We start from the raw sequence: 19072 nt of genomic DNA on the forward strand, positions 1-19072 counted from the left end.
AAATCTTCTTATATAAAAAGCCGAATGAGAATGAGAATGAGATTTTGTCGTAATTTTTATACCTATTATACCCCTCCCATTGGTCTTTAATTACTTGACAAAACCACCCTCTTTATTTGCAGGGGACATCTGTTGGATGACTTGGATCAAGGTTATCTTTGTTTTCCTTTCCCATTCTACTTCCACGGAGTATCAACTATCAAGTTCTTTGAACCATTCTACGGTCTACCTACAAAAACATTACATTATGATCTCTTTCTCTCTCTTACTACGTTGTTTTACACTGAAAATTTGATATACTGTTTTGAAATTTATGGTTGATTTTTGCAAATATAATTTATTTTTCTGAAATTTGTCTTCATAGTTAGAGAAATAAAAGGAATTTTTTCGGCGCTGCAGCTGATTAGAGAGGAAGCTGGAAAGGACGGTCAGAAGAAGAAGACAGAGACGATTTTTTTTGTTTGGTAATTTGATTTCCTTCTTTAATTGTTTAAAATCTGAAGTGCAATTATGGCATATAGAATATTCTAATTACTACCTAAATGTAAGTTTTAGTTTCTAAGTGATTTTATGAATGAATGTCAAGTATTGATGACCTTGAGATTTTAGCCGACGATTAATCAAACAGATTAATGTTGACTTCTGAAATTTTTTGCAATTGATAATACACGGCAAGAACATGGGAATTCATTGCATCCTAAATCAAAAGCCATCCTTGCAAATATGACAAATTGGAAAACCAAATTAAAGAAAATTAAATCTCTCAAAAAAAAATGCATGCATGTATTTATTAGAAAATTCAAAGAATTTACGATAGAAGAAAGAAATACAAAACAACAACTAAAACCATAACCGGACAAACTCAATTCTCATCTTGCAGTTTTTATTATTTTTGATCTCATGCATGCTGCATTCAATTGTTTTTCATTTGAACTTTGGTTTATTGGATACATCATGCGCTCAACATCTCTATTGGTTAACGTGGTGAGTGTAATCAAGGTATTAGTTTTCGTGAAGTAGGTTCCTTTTTATTTTTCCATTTCTTAATTTGTCAAAAAACTAAATTGAGATGATCTTAGGTAATTTCTAATTTGTAGGTGTTGGAGAAACTCAGTAGTCAAACTTATGTATACTATAAAGGTAAGAAAATTTTGTAACTTAATTATACTTCTTTTTTCCAATAATTTAATTACACTTTACAAAATAGTGGAGTATAGTTTTGCGATGTGAAGAAATCCTAATAACTAGAAATAGTGTACTTTGTAGTTTGTACTACGTATTCTTGCAGCTTCTTATTTATTGCACAACAAAATTATGCAGCTTCTTATTTATTGCACAACAAAATTTACTGATTAAATCTCTATCTTGGTAGCATTTCAATATTGTACTTCGTATAATACATTTTTTTTTTTTGGCAAATTCGATAATACATTTACTTCCTTGAGATTGATAGGATAGGAAAGGAAAACTAATATAGATCCACTAGATTAAATCCCGTGCGTGATATTTTCTTTTCACAAAATATTTAACTAAATATCTTCCAAACTACTGCATAATTATAACATTTTTAACCTACCCGTTTAAATTTATTCATCTAATATGCATATTTAAAATGCTAATATAACAATTTGACCAAAATATCGAGTGATATATTTTCCATTATTAATATAGCGATTTGACTAAAATATTACAAATTTAGAATAATTATTACTACACCGTATCTATTGTTTCCACAATTTATAAACTAAAATTTGTTTCCACATAAATACTAATAGTTATAAAAAAAGTGGAGAATAAAAATTTGGCGGAAAAAATTACACCATGAATTGACACGTGTCATTTCTGGTGTCTATTTTAGTATATAGTAATAGATGAGAAAAAATGACGTAGACACTTAGGAGTTGTAGTACGTATCATTGGTCCTCCCTTTTTAGAAGCTAAAGAGATCCCAATAACATAGAGAGCGTGAGGGAAACATGTGGAAAACGTGAGGTGATTACAAACTTTTGTAGGGTGTTGAGTACTATCTTGTAGTATAAAAAGGGTTCTAAGGAAAGATTTTATGCCATGTACAATTTTATCCAGAGATGAGGGAATTGGACCATGGGATAGATCTTGAAGAGAAGAATTCTAAATTGAAAGCAAAATTAAAGGTGTCAAAGGTAGTGTTTCATGATGGTGATTAATAGAGTATGTCTTGAATTATTCTACTACTCCGTATAAATTATAGTATTATACCAAATACTACGATCATGTTTAAAAGGCGCAGAAAGAGGCTCGAAAAAAAAACATGGGCGTTCAACAAGCAAAAGAAAAACCAAAGGGGTTAAAGAATTCGGAGAGATGAAACTAAGGGTATTCGATATCATTTTTAGTAAAGATACTCAAATAATATTTATCTTGAAAGGCTCTGCTCTTAATCTGGTGCATAACTAAAATTGATTGTAAATAGAGTCCTAGATTCCTAGAAGGACCGCAGGTTTAAGTCAAATGTGATTGCTCAACCGCAAAAGTTTAATCCTTCCTAAGAGAAAGCATCATACTCAATGCAAATATTATAAATATTGAACCAAATATGATTGCTTCTTTTTATGGAGTGTTTGATTCTTACTATATACGAAGTATCAATATTAGCTTCATTCTTATTATAAGTTTGACACTCCTTACAAACATATGTTGAAAAATTAAATGTGATGTAGTTATATTGCAAAACATTTTAATAGTACTAGGTAATAATATTGTTCTCTTCTAGCTTCACTATTTAAAATAATAGTGTACATAACAATCCTTTTCACAAAATATCACGTGCAACGCACGTACCATAGGATTGTCGATTAAGGATCATAATTCTTTTTTTCACATGTAATACTATATTATTATGAACTTTATCATATACATAGCAAACACGTGCAAAGCACGTGCCATTTACTAGTTATCACTAATTTATGAGATTATGACCTCATTTTCCGGCCAATTTCACCGGATATTGACTTAAATAACAATAGTAATCATAGTAACGTTTTCTATATAATAAAGGACATCATTTTATTCCCTATGTAGTACATGACAACATGGCTTATTAAAAATGGTAGTAATTGGCCAATTTTTCTTATGTTTAATTGTATTTCTCGGAGTTTAATATCTACTTAATTATAAAGGATGACTAGTGAAGTACTGTGTATTTCTTAAATATGGAGTATATTTTGAAAATATGGTCAAAGTTTTGTCATAGTGTCATCAAAAAGAAATCATACAAGAAAGAACACACGAGATTGTCTAAAGGTGTGTGTAATTTTCTCCTAAAAAAAAAAGTTTAGAATCAATTATGTTCAAGTAAATGGCAATCAAGTCCTATCAGCTATAAGTGTTAATCATGTCGGGTAAATTTGTTTTTTCGGGTGTAGGTCGTATCAGGTCAATTAGGTATAATATTAAGTTCATATAAGGTGAAGAAAATTTTTATTCACCTTAAAAGTTATAGGTCTAATAATTCAGATAAGTTAAAATAATTTCATATAATTTGCAATCAGGTCAATAAGTTTCGACCAGCTCCTATAACTTTACTCACTCAAGTTTACTCTCTTAAAATCAAGTCTAATTAGGCCTAATAATTCACAATTATATCAATTTATTTTAATCAAATCCAATGAATTCAAATAAATTCAAGTTTCATCTGATTAATAAATGCACCTCTAGTTACACAAATAACATGATGCCTTTTTTTTTTTTATGCAAGCTAGGAAAGTTAAATTAATAGTTCAACAACATAATACAAAGAGTGGAGGTTCATGGAGGTCTATCCTCCATCAAAACCTCCGAAACAGATTTCGGAGCCTGCTCAATAATACATAGATTATAGTCCGACATAACGTCGGTTCTACACAACTTTGCTAATCTATCAGCAACTCTATTAGTTTTCCTCGCCTCGAATTCCAGCCTGATATCAGTCATCCTCGTACAAAGATCCCTGCATTTTTTAACAATCCAAAAATTAGCATCCTTGATCTCGTCCACCTGTAGGATTCTATTTATAGCTTGCTGAGAGTCTGAATTGATAATGACTCTACTCCATCTCCTTTCCTCTATGATCTGTAAGGCTGTACATATATCTTGAAGCTCTCCCATAAGGACCGAATGGATGTAGCATTTTTGTTGGAAGCCCAAAACCCAGTTTCCCATGTGGTCCCTGACAATACCTGCAATACCCGCATCTCTATCCACAGCTACAAAAGAAGTGTCACAATTAATCTTGAGCCAGCTAGTGGGGGGTGGTTTCCAAAGGGGGTGGCTGTTTGTATGATGCTCAGAGGGGAATAGGTTGCAGGCCTTGGAAGTATGGAATTCCCAAGCAAGAGCTTGGGCTTCCAAGATGCACCTATCCGTTGAGGTTTGTGTTTGGTTGAAAACAAAGGTATTTCTCCGTTTCTAGATGGACCATAGGACTGCTGGAAACAGAGTTTTCCAGGGGAGGGATATTTGTGTGGATGATGGCGGGGGTCTGTGTGAGATGTTTGAGTGCAGCCACTGTTTTGGTTGAGGGGTAAAAAAAGAGTCATCGACTCCAAGTTGGTACCAAACTTCTTTAGCTTGTTTACAATCCCTAAGGACATGGATTGAGTCCTCAGGAGCATTGTAACAGTAAGCACATGTGTTAGATGGGCATAGATGCCTCACAAATAATGCACATTTATGAGGTAGTCTATCGTGGAAAGCAAGCCATAAGAAAAACTTTATTTTGGTATTGTGTCCGATTTCCAAATCCAAATCCAAGAGTACTCCAAAGAAGGTTTTACATTTCGCAACACAGCCATAACTTTTTTAAAACAAAATTTTCCATTTATAGAAAAATCTGAAAACACAAAATCCTCTTGATGGGCCACCTGATCCTGGAGGGGGACAGATCTACACATTTGAATCACAGACTGAGGAAAGTGGAAAGAAAGCGAAGAAAAATCCCACCCCCCATTATTCATGCAATGGCTCACTTGATGCCTTTAAAGCGAAGAAAAATCCCACCTCCCATTATTCATGCAGTGGAAACATGATGCCTTTAAATGGAGTATTTCTAAGGACTTCTTCTAAGCTTTAATAGTTATTAATTTGAAAGGTTTTACTTAGGTTTATTTTTTTAAATAAAAATAAAAAGAATCTTTATTGCACGTTAATAAACGTGCGAAAGTTCAATTGTAACAAACAAAAAGAAATGGAGGGAGTAGGTTATAGATTAGGGTAATAAATTAACATTTATTGTTACCATTTCCCTCGATATTATAATTCTTAGTCCACTCTTTTTTTTTTTTTTTTTTTTTGATTTTTTATGGGATAGTCATAGACGAGTGAACGGAGCGCTTAGGTGGCCCGCCTAATCCACCCAACCACGGCCACATCTGTTGGGCACCTGCTCACTGCTCGGAGTTCTCAACCGCTGCTTTAATGGCCATATGCTTCTCCTCACCTCCGGATTTTATCTCTCCTTCAAACATCCAACCTCTCCTGCAACACTGCTCAAATCCACACCACCTCACCCAAATCCATGCCAAAATTATCCGCTCAAATCTCTCTTCCAACCCCCTTATCGCCACGCAATTACTACGCCTTTATTCTTCATATGGAAATCTCAACTACGCCACTTCAATTTTCCAACAAATTCAGTCTCCTTCAACCTTCCCCTGGAATCTCATAATCAGAGCTCACACTATCAACGGTTCTCCTTCTCTGTCTCTCACCCTGTACAATCTTATGATCTGCGCCGGCGTTACACCTGATAAATTCACCTTTCCATTCGTGATCAAAGCTTGTTCCGCTTCTTTGAATGTCGACAAGGGGAAGGAGGTTCATGCTTTCGCTGTTAAAACTGGGTTTTATGGTAAAGATATGTTTGTTAAGAATACACTTTTGGATATGTATGTAAAATGTGGGGTTTTGGAGTATGCACGCAAGGTGTTTGATGAAATTCCTGTAAGAAATGTTGTGTCTTGGACTACTATGGTTTCGGGTTTGATTGGGTTTGGGGAGTTGGATCATGCTAGGAGACTGTTTGATCAAATGCCGGTTAGAAATGTGGTTTCTTGGACTGCTATGATTAATGGGTATGTGGCGAATGGGAGGCCTCAAGAGGCGTTCGATTTGTTCTCCGAGATGCAGCCGGAAGGAGTGAGGCCTAATGAGTTCACTCTTGTTAGCTTGCTGAGAGCGTGTACAGAAATGGGGAGTCTTAACTTAGGGGCTTGGGTACATGATTATGCTTTGAATAATGGGTTTCAATTGGGTGTCTACCTTGGGACTGCCCTCATTGATATGTATAGTAAGTGTGGTAGTTTAGAAGAGGCGAGGAAAGTGTTTGATTTGATGGAAATAAGGAGCTTAGCTACTTGGAACTCCATGATTTCTAGCTTCGGTGTGCACGGGTGTGGGGAGGAGGCATTGGCAGTTTTTGAGGAAATGATGGAGGAAAAGATAATGCCTGATGCAATCACATTTGTTGGGGTACTGAGTGCTTGTGTTCAAACAGATAGAGTGGATGAAGGTTTAAATTACTTTAAATTCATGACTCAAGTGTGTGGTATTATGCCTGTTTTAGAGCATTATGTTTGTATGTTTGAGCTGTGGGGTCGGGCCAAGGTTAATGCCGAGACCAGATCATACAATGGTCAAAGATTTTTACTGAGGACTGGAACTTTGATGTTCTAGGAAAGCCTTTACGGTAGATGAGTTCCATGGATATTTAGAGTGTGTATCATGTCAATGACCGTGCTGCTGATTTCTGAAAGAAGATGCGAGCTGCTGGGATATAGAGCAAAGCTGCTAATTTTGAGTCAATCAGAGGCCCATTTTTTAGGTGGTTCATCCTGCAAGCATGGATTTCATGAACTATACAATGCCATCCAGGCTGACATCCCAACCCGGGGGTATACTCGATTTTTGATGAACTGCCTATGATGGAGGCTTGGAGGATCATAAACTCGGGGTATATTCATTTTTTTCCTTCTTTTCCTGTTCTCCGATACAAATTGATTCCGCTTGCAGCAATTAGGATACTTCGTATAAGATTCCTGAAATATAAAAAGTATATATACTTATATGAATTTTAACAAAATGAATGACATTATGAACTACTGATTTGGTGTTTGGGACTAGGGAAGTTACTGAGTTGAAGTTACTGAGTGGTAGTCAGGGAGAATAAGTGCCTATTTTTGTGCATGAAGGTCTAAGATTATGAATATGAATGAGATAGGGAAGTCAAAACCATGCCCATGAATTTACTGTCTTTTGTTTTGTGGAGATCTTTTCTTAATGAAAAAACTCTTGCTGTAGAAAATTTCTATATCATTCATCAATCTATGGATTTTGGAGATATTTTTTCTGCCTTCTTGATGATGCTTGGGTCCCAGTGATCAATTCTTCTCAAATCCCCACCATTTCAGTTTGACAGCAATATTGTGCCCTCGGAGCCGTGCATTGAAACATCGATGATGCACGTCTCCAATTCAGACAAAAATGAGGATATAAAATGTCCTGCTTTCCGCTAAGCAGCTGGTTATATTATGCTGCGCAAGCTAAAGATTTTTTCCTCAGTCCTTAATCATCAATAGAGAATTCCAGAAATTCCTATTTGCTACTTTTCTAACACTGGAAAGGCCTCCGTTTGACTCTTGCTAAGTGGAATTGACATACGGCATATCAGTAACCAAGTAGAATAAACTATGTTTGTGGTAGGGTCCCCTGTCCCTCCCAACCACTAAACTATGTTAGCAATTAAGGTTAGCCCATGAATTGGTGGGGTGGTCAAGAGTATTCTAACTCTCAAAAGCAAACTACTATCAATTGAAAACACTACATACACCCATAAAAGCTACATGTGAACATGACTCCCAAAATGCTACCATATCTTATCTAAGTCATGAGATAATGTTAAGTGGGAAAGTTGTGTAATTGATTCTCCTTTTTTGTATTAACTTTGTGGGTATCCTATTCTCATTTCATTTCTTTGGGCACTTGCATAATAATTTGGGTCTTTTCCCTTGCTTTACATTCTCGTCTATTAGCTGCCCTTTATTTCTCTACCCTTGCTTTGCTCTTATTCCGCTTATTCTCCTGCAACACAAAGGAGTCAGCATATCAGAGCTGAGTTCAGAGTGCTCACTTACATTTCAGAGTAGAGAGAAAATTTTGCTTAAAATTCGGGGAAGATGCATGATTGGGCTCCACCGCTGATAGCTTCAGCCCTGTTTGCACTCCTCCAACCAGGTTTGATCATTCAAGTACCCGGAAAGCAACAGTCAGTCGGTTTCATGAGTATGAATACCAGTGTAGGATCCATTCTTTTCCATGTTGTTATCTATGGTTTGTTGCTTATGTTATTTCTTGTTTTTCTTGATATCCATCTCTATGTCTAAGATGGCAGCAGAATTTTTAGTAAACTGAAGCTTCTTAGCTTTAAGTAATATCTGAAGAGAGGGAAGGAGGAGTTTTTGTTCTGGTTGAATTTGGATTGTGTTCTCTGTTTCTGCTGTACTGCAGTCTGCATAAATAAGAAACAAATTGGTCATGTTGCAAACTGTTTCCATAAAAATCTTCAAGTTTGGTATGGATTGAGGGAAATCCCTGTTCTGAAACTATCACGGCCGTAGTCTGATTCACTGACTGATTTGTCCTGGTGAGCTCGAACGTTGCAGTTTTCAAGTGCTTTTTTGGGTACTTTATCTAATGAGGCCAAACATTGGTGGCTTTGATTTTCTTTTTCTTTTAAATTTAAGCATGTATTCCTACTATAATTCGCACTACTATGATTGATGTATGGAGGTAGTAGCTACAGTATATTAATGGTTGATGTGCTAATGTTAACTTATTTAGTCAGACTCGTAATATTTAATTGCTGTCGGAGGTTCTGCTTCTTTGAACTCGGAGCTAGCCTGAGTATGATTGCTCTGTGCTTTCGAATTTATCTGAAGTTGGAGTACGTTTATATTGCCATTTATATATTTGTTCAATTAGCTAGCTTAAAATTCGGGTAAGCCGCAAGTATGTTTTTGGTATCAAGAAAATTGCATTATGTCAAGATAAGGATATAAATGACCGAAATTCAGCAAGTTAATGTTGAAATCATGCCTGCTTAGACGCAATCTGTAACCAATTTGTTTTTTGTTTTTTTTGTTTTGATATAGGCTTAATTTTGCACTAATAAAGAAAGTTTACAAATTACAATTAAGAGCTTACATAACAAACTACTAGGTATAAAGAAACTATATCAAACTAAAAGGGTAGCAAGTTCTTCTCCGATTGACCCATGATTGTTGATAAGACTTGTTTACACCGTCAGACTACAAGTAGCGTGCTGTAACTGAAATTAGACAAACTGATTATGAACCTAACTGTTACTCCGTACATAAAACATAAATTGAGTATGGATCCTAATATGATTTGAAATGTTCGGAATTAAAGTTATACTCCTCCGCCTAATAAACTAATACGACCCAAATCGAATCCGACCCAACTAATCTATTTCCCACCTCTAAATTACAGCAAATGTTCAATATAGATCTTTTGCATGACTTATTGCACTTGTCGCCTTATCAGAGACTGGTGACAAGCAGAAACTCCGACTTCAGATTTTTTCAACATGTCATTCAACCCAAAACAAATTTCATGACTTGTAAAACTGCATAGCTTTTTCGAGCCATCTTCGGTGTTAATATGGCTGTTAAAAACTAACGCGATTCAATCAACATCTGACAAAAATTGAAATAACTCGGAATTTTTGTTTCATATATTTAATCTGCATGAGCACAATTTTGATCCCGCATCCATGACGCCATTTGAGAGCTTGTATTATGTTGTGTTACTTGCGGCTTACCCATGATCTCTAACATGGCACTATGGCATTACAATTAGAATGAAGACTCAAGAATTTGATAGAAATTTAAGCACGCACGCGGAAGTTTTGATGGACCTCAATTATATAACAAAATTGCATTGTTATCCTTGATTACATTAATAAGAATTGTACAACGATATTTTCTTTGGTAGAACACTTGTTTCATTTTTATCATTGATTATATTAACAAGAATTGTACAACAATATTTGCGAGAGCACATGTCTCTCACTTATATCTTTGGTAGAACTCTTGTTTCTACCTCTCACTCATATTTTTTGTGGAGCTCTCTTAGTTGGCTCACCTCTCAACTTATGCATACAACATATTTATAGTGGGTGCATCCTAGTTTCTAGATTTTTCTACATTTGTCATTTATCTAGATTTTTCTTACTAGATTTTTTTTATGATGATTCTAGAATTTCCCTACTAGAATTTTACAAACATATTATCTAGATTTTTCTAGATTAATATTTCAACAGAATTAAGTTTCAAAGACTCATATTTGTGCCCCGAAAAAGAATAAATAAACGTGTACACACAGGAAGAACGTCTTCAGTGAATTAAGGTTTGTATTGAGTGATTAATTATGAAGTTTCTACATAGAAACACGAACCTTGTCCACGAAGTAGTTGGGTAAGGGTTGGCGAATTATACACTATAATCATATGATCAAGGATTCAAGGGCCAACAAAATAATTAACAGGATATAAAAAAACCAAATCAGGCTCATAAATAATGTTCATCATCAAATTACTCTTACAAGAGGATGACATAAATTATGATCAATGGTACACAACTTACATTTATGGCAACTTAAAATCCTCACTAACCAATGTAAACATGAACGCCCACCGCCAAGAAGAGGATGCAGATGAAAGTGAAATAGATGAGAGTATGAACAAGTATGGCAGGTCCACTTGTATGGAAGCTACTGAACTCCACCGCCTTGTTGCGACCGGGTATCTGAAACAGCAGCCCCGGCGTTAATAATATGAACAGCACCACCGCCACGAAAACTGGCCCCCAATCTCCCATTCTCCTTCAATTATATTAAATTCTCTCTGATTCCTCACTTTGCTGAGTGTTGTTAAAACTCACTTGGCTAGCTACAAATGAAATGAGTATTCATATGTTGAAAGTCAGAAATGTAGTTCCTTTCCTTAGTGGCTTAGTTATATAAAAAGGTGAACAAGAGTGACAAAATAATAAAAGGAGTGCTGGTGAAGAAAAGTGGCTACTGCTAAAGAAAATTAAAGTTACGATGACGACAGAATCAAGCTATTGCGATCGATCATGTATAGTACAGAGTATATGGTTTATTATAGTCTACATTCTACAAGCTGCCAATATATACAACATTATGTGTCTTCTGAATGTTTGTAAATACTTTCAAAAGTAAATCCCCTGTGATCTTCTTTAGTTACAAGTTGCAACATGAGGTTTAGGCAAGGGAAGAGATATGTATCGTAGAGTGTTTTTATTTTTTTTTTAACAAAATAAATTTGAATTTAATGAATACATACAAAATAAATTAAATAAAAATTCATTTCAACAAAGCTACGAAAATTGCACATCGAACCTTCTTTATACCCTCTTTTGTATCGTTGTATTTTACAACCTTACAACGATATGTGAGCATGTGAGCATAAGATGGTTTGGACATGTGAGCAGAAGACCAAGTCATGCCCCGGTTAGGAGATGGAAGGGGGGCAAAGTGAGAATTGCAAGGGGTAGGGAAGGACCTAAGAAAACTTAGAGGAAGGTGATTGAGCACGATATGAGCTTTCAGGAAAATATGGCGTTGGATAGGACAGAGTGGAGGGAGAGAATATACATTGATGACTTCAGTTGATTTATACAGATTTCATGTTTTTGTTTCTTTCTATTTTTTATTTTATTTTTATTTTATTTTTATTTTTATTTTATTTTTTAAATTCTTCAATTTTTGTTTTTTATTTTTTTTTATTTTTTTATTTTTAATTTACATTCTATTTTAAAATATACTTATTTTACTTATTCATTTATTTTAAACTTTACTTATTTTTATTATCTCTTACAATATTTCTTCTATAATATATATACATTTTTCTCTTATCTTACTTTCATTAATTTCACTTTCTCTTCTTTGTTTTTTTGACGATCTCCTACGACGATTCATGTTAGCCGACCCCAAATCATGTTGGGACTAAGACTTTGTTGTTGTTGTTGTTGTTGTTGTTGTTTGTATTTTACAACCTTACGAGAGCGTCTATAGATATGTTATAAGGTGATGATGAAACAACTTGTATTACTCTAAACTCACAAGACTCAACTTGAACGAAACCATTTCATGACTCTCAGAGGGACTAAAATCCAATGAAAGACTTGTTCGTATTATAGAAACATCCAATCAAGTGCGATTTTCTACAAGTAATCTGTAATTTCCCATTTTGGCTCATGTTTGTGGACAAGCTTTATATAACTATCAAGTACTAACAACATGTTGTGATTATACGAAAATTTGAATCGGCTGATGAACTGATTGATGAATAATTGTTGCATCGTGGACACCCACCGTCCTAAAAGACGATTCTGCGGTACCTCTTTGTGCAGTAGAACAGAACGCAGTCGCCCTCCGGGATTAGGGCAGCGCCGACTTTCTGTGCACTCACAAAATCGGATGGAGTAAGAACATATGCCAAATCCGAGAGCAATTTTCTGGGAGAGAAATGAGTGTGTGTTTCGATTTTCTTGAAACGTGTTTGTTTGTAATATGTATTTTGGAAATGAACCGAAATTCTGATTAAGTAATCAGAATTATGGAGAGCCAATAGTAAACGAGCAGAAACATCAAAGGTTGTAACAGCAAAAAACGAACATAATCATTAAGGTTGTAACGGACGCATTTAATGCAAATTAATCCAACGGTTACGTAGTCAATGCAGATTCCCATAACAAGGACTTAACCAAAACAACTCGGTACCAAAAAGAATAGGTAAGGCCCATAGAACACGCCCGCGAACCGCATTACCAAGTACCAAGGCCCACAGAACGTGGATCGAGGCCCGAGCCCGGACCGACTCCACAACTTCCAACAACACAAATTTGAAGATGTGGAAAAGAAAGAAAGAAGAGAAGGATATTGGTTTTGGGCAAAACAAAACAATTGAATAGGTGTCAATGTCCTTCGACTTGATCACACGGCCCATAGAACACACCCCACGCCCGCGAACCGCATTACCAAGTACCAAGGCCTACAGAACGTGGCTCGAGGCCCGAGCCCGGACCGACTCCACAACTTCCAACAGTCCCCCACAAATTTGAAGATGTGGAAAAGAAAGAAAGAAAAGAAGGATGTTGGTTTTGGGCAAAACAAAACAAATGAATAGGTGTCAATGTCTTTCGACTTGATCACACACACACATACACATATATATAGGACCAGGTTCTGGTGAGAACCTCCTTTAAGATGAGAACCTCCTTATAATGAAAACCTCTGACAATCGTTAGATCAAGATGAAACGGGCGGCCAAGATTCAATCTAATTCAACTCCCAAAACACGTTGACTTCTCTCTCTTCCCCGAGGACCACTGGTATGATTGTTTCTCTCTCTAAAATATGCGATTTTCACTCCTTTCTCTCCCTCTAAACTCTACGCTCTTCATTTTTCTTCGAATTTTCGGAAAATTTGTCTCAAAATTAGGTATAATCTGTCAAATAATAGCTACAATGACACTTGATTTCTTCGCAAAATCAAAATTTTTAACGTTTTACATTGATTTTCCAGCTTCAATTTGGGAGGTCGTGTAATTTTACTGCAAATTTTTGGCTCCATAGAGATGATGCGAGCAACAATTTGAGAATTTTTAAGCTTGAATTCATCAGTATTGTTGTATGATTTGAATTCCTTCTAAAGTTTCTCAATGACAGAGGTAGTATTTCTAATATAGTTCAATTGGATTTCTAGGTTTTTTATTTCTCTAATTTTCATTGCTAATTTGCTTTATTCTTCGTATATTGATTCGGCTTGAATTTGCAAGTCCGTCAACAATTTTCTGCAAAATTCGGCTTGAATTTGAATTTGCAACTCCTGTAGATAGAGGTAAGAGTTGTGAATTCAGTCCAAATCAATTTCTAGATTTTTCAATCTCTGTAAGTGTCGTTGCAAAATTCTTTAAGCTTCTCATATTACTTGCGTACAATATATGTTTCTAATACAATAATCTCATGAATTTTTGATCGATTTTAGTTCTAGATAGAAGTGAACAAATTAGCTATTAAAATGTGTTGAAGTAAACGAAAACTGTGCTAAAGTAAACTTAATATCGCTGAAAGTAAACGGATTTGTTCCTATGTTGTTGTTTTGGTCTCTGGTTCCATGCTTTAAATTGTTTTGCTCGATTTAAGCCAAAATTGTGTATGTTGGTCAGTTTTGGTCGTTCTATTCTGTTGCAATTGTGTTTTTCTTCATTTTTGGCCTTATCGGATTTTGTTTTAAAAAGTAAATTAGTTAGACTCGTAAGTAAATAAACAATCAGTAAAAGTAGATTAATTAAACGTAAAAGTACCTAATGGTTGGATGTTATGTCGAAGAATCACCTGTTGTAGCAAATAGACCAAAGTTGACTTTATGTTGATTAGACTAACAATTGGTTTTACCTTAGTTGACTAGGGGGGTGGTGCACAATGTGAAATTTGTCTGCAATGGCTATAGAGTTGCAGTGGCTTGTTGTTTTGTTTTGCAGCGTTGATGTCAGGGTATATATATGTGTTGTTTTGCGTTGTTGTGCTGCTGCAGTTCTGCTTCTGTTAGACTGTCATCGACTCAGTCAATAACCTGTTCAAGGATTCTAGATAGTGTAGCTGGTACTTGACTTTTCCAGAAGGCAGAAGGTAAACCTCAGCCAATTCTAGCTTCTCAGAAGTAAAACTGTGTTGTCCATTGTCTTGCCGAGGACCTTCAAAACAAGCTTAACAACATCTTCTCGAGTAACATCATCCTTGTGCTCCTGCTTAAGCATTGACTGTAAAGTTTGCTAATTTGTTGATGCAAAAAATTATAGTCAGAGGATCTTTACTGCTCAAAGTGCAGGCATAAGGTGATTGAGATTATCACACCTATAAAAGGGATAATTCAAAAGTCTTATATCAAGAAATACAGTAACAATCACTGTAGCCTGTAGCTAATTTGTTGTTAATAGGCTGAGGAAATTCTAGAACTCAGCTTGTATAGTCATTGTAGCCCGTGGAGGTGCTTCCAAGGAACTGTAAATCACTAAAATGGTGTGTGCTTCAGCACTTGTTTTCTTCTGCAAGATAGAATTGGTGTCCACTGTATTTTTTTTCTTTGGTTTTAAGGGAATACCTTTGGAGCATTAGCTTTGTTGATGGTAATAGAAGCCTTTTATGGCTTGGTGTAGTTGGAGTTGAGTATTTTGTTACTGGATTTTCTTAAACCTATTAGCTCAAATGGTAGAGCACTATGCACATGCATAGGGGATGTAGGTTCGATTCCTACATAGGTTGTCTATGAAAGTATATTAAAAAGAAAAAGTAAATTAAAAAAACTCAAAAGTAAATTAAAAAAGCTGAAAAGTAAATTAAAAAACTCATAAACAAATTATAAATTAAACTGGAGTTTTTTTTTGTTAGCTTAAAGAACAAGAAACTACAAAGGATTAGAAAAAGAAATAAGAGTAGCAGAAGTTGTCGTAGTGAGAGAGTGAGCCCGCTGTACTGGAGCCCTTTGAACTTTGGTAATGCTGCATTAGCCTGATATCAACTAGCCCTGCATCCCTTAACATCTCCACCAGCAGGTACGAGACCGAAAGAACCCTAAGTGAAGCTACTTCCCTGTTAGAGCGCAACCCATTTCAGGCCTTTAAGACACGCAATTTACCCCGCTTGCAAAGCCGAGTCCAAATACCCCAAAAAACTATCGTAAAGGTGAATAGAATCGATTCAAAAGTAAATTAAAATTGTTTTATATTTCATTGTCATCAATTGAAATAAAAATAAAATATACTTTTCCTTTACAATTTAGAAGTAGATAAATAACTCGTAAAAGTAAATAAATTTGTTTCAAAAGTAAAGAACCATCGAGCAATAGAACCAATATCGGTTCCACTTGATTTTGGCGGTAACTTCCTTCTTGAACCAATATCGTCTGCATGGTTGCCTGGTCATGAGGTTGTTTGAACTTTTCCGGAGTGTTCAAGCTTTGTTGTATTGTTCAGTTAGTGCTGCTGTCTGTTCTGTTCAACGTTGATATGTACGATGTTGTTTTTCTGTTGGTGCTGCTGATCTGCACATTGGTGTTGTTGATCTTCAAACTGCTGCTTGACAAGATAGATTGTCCATAATCCACTGTAATGCTGTTAAGGTGGTATTAGTTCGTGCATTGAGGAATTCAGAACAAAAACCCAAAAGTTTCTCCTCAGTTATCTTTCTCTGGTTGTTGTTACCATTTGGGATTTCCACTGTCAACAAGCTATCAGCATAACATATGACCAACCTGTTGGTGTTGTTGTTCTCATTATTCCTTTCTCTAATCTTAGGAATCAACACCTCGTTCCGTTTGTTCCTCATCTCGTAAAGCTCATTCCAACGACTACTAAGCAAAACCCGAGTCAAGAAAGGCCACAGATTGAGTACTGCAAAGTATCTGAAGGAAGTGAGTTGCCAGTGCTGCATTGCTTCAATTTCTTTAATCTGGGATCCATCCTCGAAAACTTTAACACAAGCAAACAGAACATGGAAAACGAAAATGATCCATCACCTTGACAACATCAGCATGATCTTGACCACTGGAAACACTTAGATGAGCAGGAAAGTAAATAACTATCAATCAGGAAAATTGAAGTAACTATAAAGATCCAGAACCATAAAACACACACTAGTTTGGGATGCTTTATGTGCTTTTCCATATTTTACCATTACCTCACTCCGGGATACCTTATGTTCCTTTTGGTACTTAGAAGTATATGGGCGGATGCCAAAGTAAATGATTTCATATTAAAAGTAAATAAAACAATACAAAAAGTAAATGAAAATAGAAAACTAGTTATGGTTTGTTTTTTAAAGGTCGTATAAATAGTCTTATTGCTTTGTTCGATTTAGAATTAGTACCATTGTGTTTCGATTCAGATATAAACTACATTATCTAGTATATAAGTAAATGAAAATATTCAAAAGTAATTAAAAAAATCCCAAAAGTAAATTAGAAAATCTCAAAAGTAAATTAATTAAAAAATTTCAAAAAGGATTTATATAATGTAGGAACTACGGTTGTTGGAGTAAATAGATCAAAAGTAAAGGTTTTTAACCTAAAAGTAAATACAATAATACATAAAGTTAAGATGAACCTACGTGGGATTCGAACCCACATCTTTTGTGCTTTTGCACAATGCTCTACCAATTGAGCTAGTAGGCTAGTGTTGACGATAAAGTAAGAATAATTGATTAGTAAAACAATCTTATATTACCAAAGTCAATGAGTCAACTTTGGTAATACAACAAACCAGACAGCACCTGCTGAATCAGTATCACCAACTCAACAGAACATGCCAAAAACTTTGAGCAATTTGTAGTAAGCTACTTCTAGAACCCACCTCAAGTAACCAGGTTTACACCAGCCCCAACACAATACCAAAACTAAAACTAATAAGACTCACATTCAACATCTTATAACTCTCTTAAGCCAACTGAACTGAACCGAAACAGACGCAACAACACACCTAGACTGATCAAACCTGCTACACTAGATATCAATTCACAACATCTAGTATGAATCACATCAGCTTTCAAATCTCACAAAAGCCAAAAAAAAGAGAGCAAAAGAACCGTAGTAATATGCAAGTATGAACAGGAGAAGAGTAGTTAAAAATTCATGAATACCACAGGCAGGTGCTCATCAGTAAAATAATCTAGGGAGATTTGTAATAAGGGACTGCAGCAGGAAGAGTTGTAACCGAGAGCTCGGTGAAGTGGCCATACCAGCTCTATATTGCTTGTTGAACAAGATCATTTTAATCAATACACCAGAGCCATTGTAAAAGTGGCCATACCATCTCTATATTTCTTGTTGAACAAGATCAGACATGCCACATTGCTTATAGGCTCGAGCCCTTCCCAAAGTCTTCCTCGATTTCAAAAACATTTGGTTCCACCAGCAGCTGCCACTCAACAGAACATGAATTGCACACCATTTACAGACCTTACCTGAACCATACTACAGAAATAACATGTACAAGACCCCAGCAATCCAACTCAAAGTAAAACATACCATTCTTTATGGTTTTAAACATACAAGAAATCCTCCCGTTTTTTTTAATATCAGATCTTCTTTGGCTCTAGAGTGGTTCTAAGATGACTCAATTATTTCTCTTACGAATATACATTAGATTAAATAATACAAAACTTAATAAATTGAAAACACTAATTTAACGGAATTAAACAAACAAACACTAATTCAAAACCCTAATTTGTAAAATCAGTCGAAATTATCAACAGAAGATAAGGGACATGAATAAGGGAACAAAACATTATTCAAAAACCTAATTGAACACAAATCAAATACATGAATATAAAAATCGAAGAACAACCAAATAATCAGCAAAATCGAAGAACTGCATTCTAATTGAATGAAGAGAGAAATTAAAATAGCAAAAACTGAAACAAAATCCAAAAAATCGAATATGTACCTGGCAAATTAATTGGAATAAAGTTGCAAAAAAAGGTGAAGTTATTTGCAAGAACAGCGAGAATCAACGAAGTTGAAGAAGATGAAGCCCGATATGAGAGAGGATTTGCAGGAGGAGGGAGAAAACTGAATGAAGAGAGAGAAAGAATTATGGGAACCGCTAATGTGTGTGAAGGAGGTCATTCAGCGCCGTATATTTACCAAAACACCCATAATGAATGATTTGAGCGGGTGAAATATGAGCTGTTAGATTGATTTGATCGACGGCTGAGATTAGTTCTCAGTTCTCATCTTAAGGGGTGGTTCTCACCGGATCCCGATTATATATATATATATATATATATATATATATATATATATATATATATATATATATATATATATATATATATATATATATATATCAATGTTATTTGTTTAAACTTCGCGTGCTATTTCACTTAACCTTTTCATTCCGCATTAACTCTGTCATAAAGTTTTTTGCGATTGATGATTTCTTACAAATCACTCGTTCAC

General features: G+C 35.2%; 2 protein-coding genes across 2 annotated transcripts; one reads left to right on the forward strand and one right to left on the reverse strand.

Annotated features, from left to right (window-relative positions):
• Window positions 1-3786: 3786 nt before the first annotated feature.
• On the reverse strand, window positions 3787-4631 carry LOC130469765 (uncharacterized). The gene is made up of 2 exons (XM_056839226.1): window positions 4574-4631; window positions 3787-4223 (listed from the first exon to the last, which is right to left on the reverse strand). Exons 1-2 carry the CDS (start codon window positions 4629-4631, stop codon window positions 3787-3789), a joined length of 495 nt encoding a protein of 164 aa, XP_056695204.1.
• A 653-nt stretch (window positions 4632-5284) lies between these two features.
• Window positions 5285-8959, forward strand: LOC110802650 (pentatricopeptide repeat-containing protein At3g26630, chloroplastic). The gene is made up of 2 exons (XM_022008092.2): window positions 5285-6967; window positions 8108-8959. Exon 1 carries the CDS (start codon window positions 5434-5436, stop codon window positions 6688-6690), a length of 1257 nt encoding a protein of 418 aa, XP_021863784.2. The 5' UTR covers window positions 5285-5433; the 3' UTR covers window positions 6691-6967; window positions 8108-8959.
• Window positions 8960-19072: the final 10113 nt, after the last annotated feature.

Source organism: Spinacia oleracea, chromosome 3 (assembly GCF_020520425.1).
Source record: "Spinacia oleracea cultivar Varoflay chromosome 3, BTI_SOV_V1, whole genome shotgun sequence".
NCBI classification, from domain to species: domain Eukaryota; kingdom Viridiplantae; phylum Streptophyta; class Magnoliopsida; order Caryophyllales; family Amaranthaceae; genus Spinacia; species Spinacia oleracea.

Coding starts and splice junctions, on each gene's coding strand:
- LOC130469765 (XM_056839226.1), bottom strand. CDS start 4,631: ATGCTCCTGAGGACTCAATCCATGTCCTTAGGGATTGTAAACAAGCTA. Junction 4,224..4,573: donor AAACAAGCTAAAGAAGTTTG/GTACCAACTTGG, acceptor CTTCTTTTGTAG/CTGTGGATAGAGATGCGGGT.
- LOC110802650 (XM_022008092.2), top strand. CDS start 5,434: ATGGCCATATGCTTCTCCTCACCTCCGGATTTTATCTCTCCTTCAAAC.